Below are 12179 nucleotides of genomic sequence, written 5' to 3' on the forward strand. Positions count from 1 at the left end.
TCTATAAGGGGAGAACGTTTATGATGTCTATTGTGTTCCTGCTAACCATGGTCCACAAATAAATGTTACGGGTCTGTCAACTATCACAGCCTGGTATCATCTGTTTGCCCATCCCTCAAATAACACTCTCTAGAAGTTAATAAATTGGTACAAGTTAGGGATTAAATCTTCAGTTGTTACAAACTTTAATTGTCCATCTTTTAAGTTGTAACATCAATAAGAGTCATAAACTACCCTTCTCAGAAAATTCCCTAACTAGTTCCAAGCCTTTATAGTTAATTTATACTGACGTCTAGAGTACTACGAAAAAGTTAGTTGATGGGTATTTATATTACATTATTTTTGTAGACTTCTTAACCAAATACACCTGGTTGTATTCTCATAAAAAGAAGTCTGGGGTATCGTTAATATTCTGACAATTCAAACGGCTTGTTGAAAAAAATGTGGTCATAATATTGTATCAGTTTTTTCTGACAACGGGAGCGAATTCATTAAATTAGTTCCATTATTTAATTCATTTGGAATATCCCACACCGCCACATACTCCTGAACATAATGGGACGGCGGAACGCCGTCACGGGCATATAGTGGAGACATCATTATCTCTGTTGCATAGTGCGTCATTGCCTATATCATTTTGGTCTCATGCAGTCCAAACTGTTGTATGCCTTATCAACCGTCTTCCCACGCCAATTCTAGCAAATAAGTCTCCATTTGAATGCATGTACCAGAAAATATCCAATGTTAAACGTCTCAAAAGTTTTGGTTGCCTCTATTATCCTTGGTTGCGGCCCTATGTACGAACTAAATCACAACCAAAGTCCATACCTTGCATCTTCTTAGGCTATTCAACATTCCAAGCAGCATACAAATGTTGGGATCCTCTGTCTAGCCATAAGTATATTTCTCGGCACATTAAATTTGTTGAAAGTCAATTTCTTTCTTGTCAGCTTCTTTAGTCTACATCACCTACTCAACCTACATGTGTGAACGCCAATTTGAGCTCTTATCCTCCTGCTAATCTTATGCCCACTATTGTTTCACTCCCAATGCATTATCTAACCCCCTCTGCCATTAATTCCCAACTGATAGACCATGCCCACTATTGTTTCACTCCCAATGCATTATCTAACCCCCTCTGCCATTAATTCCCAACCGATAGACCATGCATTACCAACACATACCTAGGCCTCATCCTCCTCGTCACCACAACACCACTCTACATGCAATATACCAATGCCAATACCCACTGCCCAACATCTCCAGCTGGCCACCTCTGAAATTTCCCAGCCACTTACCTTGCTGGATCAGCCGACAACCTCCGAACGTTCCCAACTTCCCACCGTCCAAAGTCTACCACCCACTGGCCAAAATTCCCAGCTGCCTGTTGTTCCACGTCGTTCTAAACGCCATCGAAACAAAACTCCAAAATACTATGGTGAAAAATTTGTGAATCATGCTATCGTTCATCCACTACCTATTTCTCTTTAGCCTACCACCATCACTCAAGCTTTGAAAGATACACTATGGCGTACTGCCATAGACAAAGAATTTGTAGCGTTGCAATGGAATCAGACATGGTTTTTAGTTCCAAGAGATGGTCATCGAACTATTGGATACAAGTGGGTATACCGCATTAAACGGAAGTCAGATGGTAATGTTAACCGCTATAAGGCATGCTTGGTCGCCAAAGGATTCTTGTAGGAATCAATACGAGATTATTTTGAAACATTTAGTCTTGTCATGAAGCTCGTCATATTCGGGTTATTTTAACAATTGCTTTGAGTCGCAGGTGGTCCCTTCAGCAACTAGATATTAACAACGCCTTCCTGCATGGAACTCTGTACAAGGACGTTTATATGGAACAACCCCAGGGTATTGGGATGCATAGTACCCTTCCTCTATTTGTAAACTTCGTAAGGCATTGTATGGCTTGAAGCAGGCACCTCGTGCCTGGTATTTAGAACTATCCAAATTTTTGGTAAGGACGAAGCTAAACCGGTATCCACTCCTATGGTTGACAATGGTGCGTCGTGTGGTGATTCTAGTTAGGTGGTTGATGCCACTGGGTTGATTGGGTTACTGCAATATCTTCTTGTTACTCGGCTAGACGTAGCATATGTTGTCAATAAACTGGCACAATTTATGCATGCCCCAGATGCAGAACATTGGCAAGGGGCGAAGCGTGTCCTAAGGTACTTAAAAGGTACGGCTCATCATGGTCTGTTATTGAAGTTTGATGTTCCTTTGTGCCTATCTGCTTTTTCTTACTCAGATTGGGGTAATTTACGGGAGAAAGAGCGGTCTACGACTGCTTATGTTGTTTATCTTTGGCATAATGTTATATCTTGGAAGTCTGCAAGATAGAAGACAGTGTCTTGGTCCTCCACGGAAGCAGAATATCGGGCATTGGCACACGCTACTGCTAAGCTTGTTTGGGTTCAAAATCTTCTACGGGGAGTTGGAGTTGTCTTGTTTGAATCGCCGTTGCTACTGTGACAATCTTGGCGCGACATATGTCTGTAAAAATCTGATTTTCCACTCGAGAATGAAACATCTTGCGTTTGATTATTTCTTTGTGCTTGATATGGTGGTTGAAGGGCTTTTGTTCGTCCGTCATGTCCAAGCCTGTGAGCAAGTCGCAGATATGTTAACTAAACCATTGAGTCGAGCTCTCCTTCAGCGGTTCAGGTCCAAGATTGGTGTAATTGATGGTTCCTCCATCTTGCGGGCGTATTAAGGAGTAGTATCTGTATATATTTTATTATATTTTATTATATTTATTCTATTTGATTTGGTCTAGTTTGTTATAATTTTTCTCATGTAGTTTTGGTCCAGAGTTGTTAGGATCTTCCCTATTTAAACCTTATATTGTACTGTGCTTCTCTTGTGATTAATATATTCTTTCCTTTCTAATACACACTAGGGAGTGTCCATGGCTCAATTGATTGCACAAATCGTGGATTAATTGGCACATAGAGGCTTCTTGTCTCTTCTTTAATTTTGTCATTGGTTCATAATGTTGAGATGTTTTTAAAGCTTGGTACGATTTAGTAATGTGAATGTGAATTAATTGCCACATAGAGACTTCTCGTCCCTTCTTTAATCTTGTCATTGGTTCATAATGTTAAGATGTTTTTAAAGCTTGGTACGCTTAGTAATGTGAATTTTTGTACTGATCTTCAGAGAGGATGCCAAATTGATTGTGTGGTATGAACATAAGGGCTACACCAACTTAAACCCACAGAGTTGGACTGTGATTTTACTAAAATTGGATGTTTTAGAGAAGATTGGAAAATTATTGTTCTATTGTGTGTGAAAATGTGAGCATGCATGTCCTGTTTTCTTTGTTTTTAGGAAATTTTATACATTCTATGCATAATCAATACATCAGTTAGAGCTTAACCACTAGAAGACTTAATTACGGTTGGTTTTATGATTTTTGGGCAGTCAATGATTGACCAACATTACCATTAAAATGACAACTATATGAAAAAAAAATATAGAGAAAATATATTGAGCTAGAGAATTTAGAGAGAATAAATATTTTGTATTGCTCAGAATTGCTTGTGAATAGTTAAAATTGCCTCCTCCTCCCTGTGTATGGGTGATCTATTTATATATATTTTTGGCTAGAAGCCCTACAAGGACTAGAAATCCTACATTATTAATAATAAGCACAATCTTATTGAACTCAATAGTTATTGCATCGACCGTGGTCCACAGAGTTGTGTGGACCACGATCCAAAAATGACGTAGTTTCGCGCAATTTTTTTTTCACGCGACCCACTGCAACATACATTTTTATAAGTCATAATGTACATTATTCTAACTCATAAAGTACATTATGTTACCCATAAGTTTCATTTTCCTAACACATACTTTACATTATTCTAACACATAAAGTAAGTTATTCTAATTTATAATGTACATTATTCTAACCCATAAAATTCAAAGACGTCGTTTTGGGCCGTTGTCAACACAATAATTTGCCTATTGAACTACAGTTGTTATATAGTGGACCATGGTCCACACATCGTCCACCATGATCGTCGAATGAAACTGTAGTAGAATTAAAATGATACTCTAGTGTTACTATAATGAAACTAGTACGTGTGGAAAATGAAACTTAAAAACAGAGCACATTATTATCAAATGAAACCTAGCATAATTAAAATGATACTTTAGTATTGTTATAATGATTTAGTGTGCGTGGAAAATAAAACTAAATCCAGAGTCATACAATAACATATATTGTCAAATGACGTGAAGTGCAATTAAAATAATACTTTAACATTACTATAATTAAACTAATGTGTGTGGAAAATGAAACAAAAATTAGAGCTCGAGCAATTATTTATATTATCAAATGAAACTATAGTAGAATATAATTAAAATGATACTTTAGTATTGCTATAATGAAACTAGTGTGGAGAGAAAATAAAACTAAAAAACATAGAAATATTGTCAAATGAAATTGAAGTTAATTAAAATAATACATACTTCATGGTCCACACTGTTACATAGACCATGGTCCATAGTAAAATTTGCCTATTGAACTATGAATAGGCTCAAGTTGCTCATTTTTTCTTAGACTTCCTTGATCTAATTACTTTCTTGGGCCGATCCATGTGACCCAAGCCCAATATACTATTAATGAGTTGTTATATCATGGGCTAGGGTCCACCCTGGTCCTAAATTGTATATTTTTAATATTAAAATTGTAAACTTCTAGAACATAAATTGTATTTCTAAGTTAAAATACATAAATTGTGTATGTTAACATTGTGTGTTCGTAGTATACAAATTGTTAATTTTTAAAAGGTAAATTATGAATATTTGATATGTAAATTGTAAACATTCACATTATCTGTCCGTAGTATACAAATTATAAATATTTAAAAGGTAAATTGTAAACATTCAAAAACCGAATTCACTAAGATGGACCTGGGTGCCCAGAATAATTTGCCACCATCAATCAACTATAATTTGGATCATAAATGAACTTGTAAAATTTTCTATGCCTTTTGAAGGCAAATTATGCTGTGGACCCCCACCTTGCAAGGTGGACTTGGGTCCAAAACTAAGTCGTTTTTATCTCTCTTTTTTTTTTGTTTTTTTTTTAAAATTAGTAAACATATTGCTGAATATAGAGTTGTCCAAAAATGTGTGAATGTAGAGGTTTCAAAGTGTGAATGTAGAGTATAGAAATCGTGAATGTAGATTTATGATTGTGTGAATGTAGAGTTGCCTAGAAATGTGTAAATGTGGAGGTTTCAAATTGTGAATATGGAGTATAGAAATCGTGAATGTAGAGTTATGCATGTGTGAATCTGTAATAGAGTTAAGAAGTTCTAGCAACTTGTAGCCCTGTAATGTGTGAATGTGGAGTTCTCAAGTTGTGAATATGGAGTATAGGACCTGTGAATATAGAGTTTTGAATGTGTGAATGCATAACAGTGGTAATATAGTTACTAAACATATAATCCTGTAATGTGTGGATGTGGAGTTTACAAAGTGTGAATGTAGAGTATAATGTATGTGAATGTAGAGTATAGTGTATGTAAATGTAGACCCAGGTCCACCTTACAAAGTGGACCAGGGTCCACGGCATAACAACCCCCTTTTGAAAATCCCGAGTTTTTGACCCTTACCTAAGATTGGGTCAAAGAGTAATGGGCTCATCCAAATTGACGATACCAATATACCAATCATTATTGCATGGACCATGGTCCACACAGCTGTGTAGACCAAAAATAAAAAGTACATTATTTTTATACTGAAGGTACATTATTTTTGTACTGTAGGTACATTATTTTAGGATACATTATTTTTGTATTGTAGGTACATTATTTGATAGACCAAAAATAAAAAGTACATTATTTTTATACTAAAGGTACATTATTTTTGTACTGTAGGTACATTATTTTAGGGTATATTATTTTTGTACTGAAGGTACATTATTTGATATATACTATCAAATAATGTACCTACAATACAAAAATAATATACCTTCAGTACAAAAATAATGTACTTTTTATTTTTGGTCCACACAGCTGTGTGGACCATGGTCCATGCAATAATTTGCCCCAATATACCATACCAGACAACTAACTCTTAAACTTTCTAACGGACAAGCCCATGGACAAGCTGTTTGGTCGTAGGACCAAGTGGCTTTGCAAGCTTTAGTACGTGATTATTATGAATTGTGTAGCCCATGGGCTCAAGGGACATGAGAATGTACAATTGTACAAACTCACTTAAAAGCATAGGTGCAACTAGTAAAGTAAGGCATTTGGTTGGAAGGAATGAATTAGGAGGGAAATGAATTGTAATTCGATGGAAAAAGAATAAATTTAGAATAAAAAAAGAATAAATTTAGAATAAAATATGAGTTCAAATTACAATGTTTGGTATGCATGAATAATTAGTACGTGAAGAAGAAGTGAATAATAAGATTACAGGAAATTGAAAGGAAATAAGTGATACAATGACTGAAATACCCTTATATAATAAATAATAATAATAATGATAATAAAAAAATTAAAAAAAGAAGAAGAAGACAAAGGGTACTAACAATTTTGTCCCTCTTGAACACCGATTGCAATTCAACACTTAGGGTGCGTTTGAAAACTCAGAAAATAACTTCTGAAAAATGTTTTTCGAGTTTTTAGTGTTTGGCAAGATGGGAAAAAATGATGTCAATGAAAAATAATGCCTTAGTCAAAAAAAAATAGGTATGTTTTGGGAAGTCATTTTCCAAGAGATATGCACACGCAAAATTTGTCAAAATAGTGTGGTTTTAGTTATTACTTTTTACAACACTAATCCATGGAACCCTAACCCGCCCCACGTGGATTGACGGGCGACCCGTGATTTTTTTATTTTTATTTTTTTTGAATTCAAAGTTTTAAAAAATAAGTAAAGTCTACAAATAATAACATTAGTACTGTCAAAGCGGGCCAACCCGTCTCATTAGGCCCGCCCACCGCTGACTTAATTTTTGACGAGTTTTTATGGCCCGGCCTATTAGACCCGCGGGCTAAGATTCATGCAACCCTAGTCCGCTCCACGCGGGTGGCGGGCCTCTCGAACTTTTTTTTTTTTCTTTTTTAATGTGTACTGTGTACACATGAATTCTTTCATGCATATATGTGTACATACGTGTACACATTATACATTCAAGTGTACACAATAGACATTATTTTTTTAGGGCTGGCCCGTAGCCCGTGTGAGTCACGGACTTTAGCGGGCTTTTTTTTTTTTTTTTTTTTTTTTTTTAAACCCTAATCCCATCAGGTGAATGAAAAATTGATTATCAAAATAAACCCATTTATATTGAAAAATGAAGTATACAATTATGTTCATTTTTCTGTTTATTTTTTGGAAAATGAACCAAACACAAAAAGAGAGTTTTTCGTTGTGCAATCAAACACCGAAAAGAAAAATATTTTCTGAAAAATAACTCATTTTTCGGAAGTCATTTTTTCGGGTTTTCAACCAAACAGCGTAATTTTAACATCCACGAAATTACAATTTAACCACATCTAAATTACATCCAATCAAACACTCCATAAGACTTGGCTAATTTTGCAACCACATGCACGCTGCCCAGCTACCCACAATTAACAGTACATAAATGGAGGCATGTTGCAGTAGAATTCATAAGCAATCATGGGAAAGAAACTTATTGTTAGGAGTGCTTAGTGTTTGTAGTCTAGTCATCGGGATCCATCATCATACCGATTTAGATTATCAAGGCACATCTATACACATTTGTAATAATGGATATGCACATGATTTGCTCTGTTACCCTTTGTTAGGATCAAGAGTTAGGGTTGATTTTTAGATTTTTGTGGATCCGTTTTTATAAATAAATGAGGTCCTACTAAAAGTATAAGTGCAACATTTAATGATGAATGGCATTGGTAGTGATAGTGTAAATACTGGGAAAGATACGATCTCAACACAAACAGGTATTATTAACTATAAAGAGTCGGGTTAAGCATCTTAATGGCTCACGGGAGATATGATCGGGAAGTATGTCTCAGACCAGGAATGGGTTCCCAAAATGTCCTCTCTCCGTAATAAATGTGGGTATTTATAGGGGTGAGCTGAGGGGAGCAAGTTCCGCTCGGTCGGCATGCTATACATGTAGATGGGGACCATGCATTGCCATACTCTGGGACCGCGCCAGGGTTGTACACGTGTCCTAAGGTCTTTGTCTCATGTCGGGTTCCTTGGGACTTTGGATCAAGAGCTCGGGTAGGTCCATAGCGTGGAGTTGTGGGGCCCGAGCAGGAGAGAGCTGAGGTCGGGATGAGGCATATGGTCGGCGCAAAGGCTCGCCGACTAGCCGACCGTACTCGATCGTACATATGATCGGGGAGTATTCCCCATGAGGTAGTAAATGGTATCGGTGGCGAATGATACAACTGTACAAGTTTCAAGTTATTTCTGCAAATTCAGGGCTTGAGTCATCATTGTGCCGTTGAGGAAACAGAATGATTTTGTCATGCTTAATTAATTAGGTCATAATTATTAGGTGAGAGAATTGAGCAGATACTATGTATAGGTTTGATTGTAGTACTCAAAAAAAATTATTAGGTGAGAGAAGTGATTTGGGATAAAACTGATTACTTTTAAGATTAATTGTAGATATTAAAAAAAAAAATTCTTAAGTTGCAAGGTCAAAAATTAATATTGGATCCTTTAAAAATGGAGGCCATGTGCTATTACATATATGCACGCCCTAAAATCCGGCCATGCAAGCGCTTATCATTATGTCAAAAGCTAGCAACTTTATTTTCTTATAGGTGTTCACATTTTCGAGAGACAGGGTGTTGAACTTAGAATTTTGACCGGCTTCCGCTCAACGACCTTCTAACTACCAATTGATAAACTTGACCCTTGACCAGCCTTAACTAACTCAACAATCTTCTAGTCATCAAATGATAAACTTAGCCCTTTTCGGGCTTCCGCTCGAGAAGTTAAGAAATATAACAAGGTTTGGGAGCAAAGAAATATAACAAGGAGATCGAGAATAGAAGAAATTAAGACCGAGAATTGATGAAGTACGTCTTAGTAGTTTACCATACAGAACAAAGGTAGTAGACTACACACATCCATAACTAAAACTCACAATCTCACACAATACTAACTTTGAACAAACACCACACAGCCTATAAGCTTAACTCGATCTGCTCGGATTATTATTAATTTAATTAAGCTGCAGATATGGGTTTCATTGCCTTCAACTTTTGCTGAGTATTCTTCATGACTGGGGTTTCGTCTTCGGAATCCGAATATTCTTCTTCATCTGAAATTGGCTCCTCCACAATGGGTTCCGTCGCGTGCTGCTTCTTCCCCCCTTTACAATCACCAGTTTGCGATTCCGAGCCATCTTCAATAAGGAGACAGGCCGGCGCTGCTGGAAGCCGCTTTGTCTTCTCTTCTTCTTCACCATCCTCTTCTAAATATTTTGGCTCATCGGAATCCTGGGCGCCTTTTTCAGTTTCCGCTTCCACGTTTGCCGGTTTGTCGTCAAGGGCGATCACCGGAGCATTAACCCGGAAGGTTTTGGTGATGCTCTTGACCCCAATTCCGATTAACGGCAGGTTTTCGATTTGGGATTTGGATTTTGACTTGTTAGACTTGAAAAATGAGGAGCTAGATGACTTGGGCTGGGAATTAGAATCAGCGGCGCCGACGCCTGTAGCGGTTTTGAGGAATTTAAAGGCGTCTTTGGGTGCTTGCATCAGCTTGTTACCGACGTCTTTAGCAGTATCGCCGACGTTAGCCAAGCGGTTGGCCCAGGCGGGGAGCTTGGGAACTCCGAGCTTCTCTAACAATTCCTGGCAGAAGTGCTTGGAGTTTCGGGAAACCAAGCTGTACTCGTCGCCGGGCCACTCGTCCCGGAGCTCCTTGAGGATGAGATTGACCTTGGAGGAAGAACAGTGGGTCCTACCGGCGGGGATGCTTTCCCGGTAGGTGTAGTTTGGGTTCTTGGTCGCTGGGCAGCTGAAGATACCGCTGCCCTTGTCGCGGTGGCCATACGCCCATTCCACTTCGCCGTAGATTTGGACGGCGACGTGGAAGACGCCACCGAGATTGATGCCGTCTTTGAGGAGCTTGTTCATCTGGACCACCATGTAGTTCACGGTGTCGTTCCCTTTTCCGCTCATGGTTAGGTCGTAGACATGGAGGATAACTTCTGTCATCTTTGCTAATGAATATGGTGGATGCCAATAATTCTGTATGTTGAGGCAATAATCTTTATATGTTTCTCCAAAATGATGGAGTATATATACCTACACTTTTTTTTTGTTTATAAAAAAAATGTATGGACCTGATAGGATTTTTTTTCCCCGTTTGGTTGGGAGGAGGGAATTAGGGAGAAAAGAATTATAATTCGGTGGAATTGTAATTGAATGAGTACATGAAATTGAAACGGAAACAACAAAATGATTAAAATCCCCTTATGTAATAATAATAATAATAATAATAATTCTTTCAATAATAATAATAATAATAATTAATAATAATAATTCGTTCAATAATTATAATAATAATAATAGTAATAATAATAATAATAATAATTCTTGTAGAGAGACTCAAATCTTAATTTTTTATGACAAATTTTATTTTTATGACAAGTTGAGTTATTTATGTAATTTTGTTTCCCCGGTAGAATATTGCTATATATTGCACTCAGTTCTAGAACAATCATAGTATATTTTCTTCCAAATTATTTATCTATTTTTAATTTTGTTGTTTCATTATTTGATTGTAGTTTTATTAGTTGTTTATTGAAAGAACTTTTATTTTTCTTTTTATAACATCATCTTATACGATTAATTAACTCATAAAGTGATTAATCAATTTACGATATTCAATAAATATTTGAATAATTTTCTTTTTCTTAATTAAAGCTTTATAGATAATGCTACTACTAGCTCAATGCTATTATACTTGCACTTATTGTTGATGAGAATAATAATTTTTGCAAAGAATTAATCGATGTATATATAGGGATACAAGAGATAGTTCTAGATAGGGCAAGATTGGTAAAAGTAGATGCCGTTCCAATAATATACAAAGATGTAGTATAATGCTAGAGCTGATAAAATACAGAGTTCTAATATATATGTCCCTCAAGCATAACGTTCTCTAGCTAGAGAGAACATTGAGCTTCTCCCTTAGAATATTGACACTACTACAAAATTGATCATATAAATATGACTTTCCACTACACCTTTTGAATAAAGGTGTAGTGGATAGTTAAAAAGATAAATGCGATGGCAATACTGTAAATACATACATAAGAATACACTACACATCTATTTAAAAGGTGTAGTGGAGTCTCAAACAAAAAAAAACGTGTTAACTTTTCGCTACACCTGCCACGTGGAGATGTAGCGAAAAGTCAATAATTTTTTTTTTAAAAATAGTTTCCGCTACACTTGCCACGGGAGGTGTAGCGGAAAGTCAATAAATTAAAAAAATAATAATAGTAATTGAGATATCTCTTTCCCATATAAAATAATAATAAAGTCACACACCAACATTATTATTATTATTATTATTATTATTATTATTATTATTATTATTATTATTATTATTATATGTCAAAGACATTGTGCTTTAGTGGTACTCGGTGTCCCAATTTACACTTCCACATGGATGATGGGAGTGGATTCGAGTCTCAGTAAAGTTAAAAGCTCTCATTTCCCCTCTCTATCTTTTTATCGCGCTCAACACCAAGATGGACAAATCTCCATTCTCTCCTCTTCTTCTTCAACTCTGCCCAGTTCAGATCGTCCATCCCATCTTCTGCCCAGCCGTAGCGTCGCCGTCGATGTCTCTTTCTTCTTTCTGTTCGAGGTCACCGACAATTTGTCCGAGGTTGTTAGCTCTTCCGCGGCGGAGGATTTTTGGGCCCACGACGATGCACAACGACTGAGAGAGCATTAGATCTGAAATCCACGAAGAGAGCAGCGACGGAGAGAACAACATCATATCTGAGGCATTTTTGTCACTTCCTAAGGCCTGATTTGATTTTTTTGACGGTATAGGTTCAACGGTGTTTTTTGATAGGGTTCTGTGGAGGGAAGAACAATGGTGGCGGCGGTTGAGGGAGGAACAGCGGTAGCGGCGACGGAGAGAACATCAAATCTGAG

General features: G+C 36.7%; 1 protein-coding gene across 1 annotated transcript; it reads right to left on the bottom strand.

Annotated features, from left to right (window-relative positions):
- Positions 1-9224: 9224 nt before the first annotated feature.
- Positions 9225-10220, bottom strand: LOC116033078. Its single transcript, XM_031275832.1, has one exon. The coding sequence runs from the start codon at positions 10218-10220 to the stop codon at positions 9225-9227; it is 996 nt and encodes a 331-aa protein (XP_031131692.1).
- Positions 10221-12179: the final 1959 nt, after the last annotated feature.

Source organism: Ipomoea triloba, chromosome 10 (assembly GCF_003576645.1).
Source record: "Ipomoea triloba cultivar NCNSP0323 chromosome 10, ASM357664v1".
NCBI lineage: Eukaryota > Viridiplantae > Streptophyta > Magnoliopsida > Solanales > Convolvulaceae > Ipomoea > Ipomoea triloba.

Excerpts from the sequence above, each read along its gene's own strand:
- LOC116033078 (XM_031275832.1), bottom strand. The coding sequence starts at position 10,220 with ATGACAGAAGTTATCCTCCATGTCTACGACCTAACCATGAGCGGAAAA.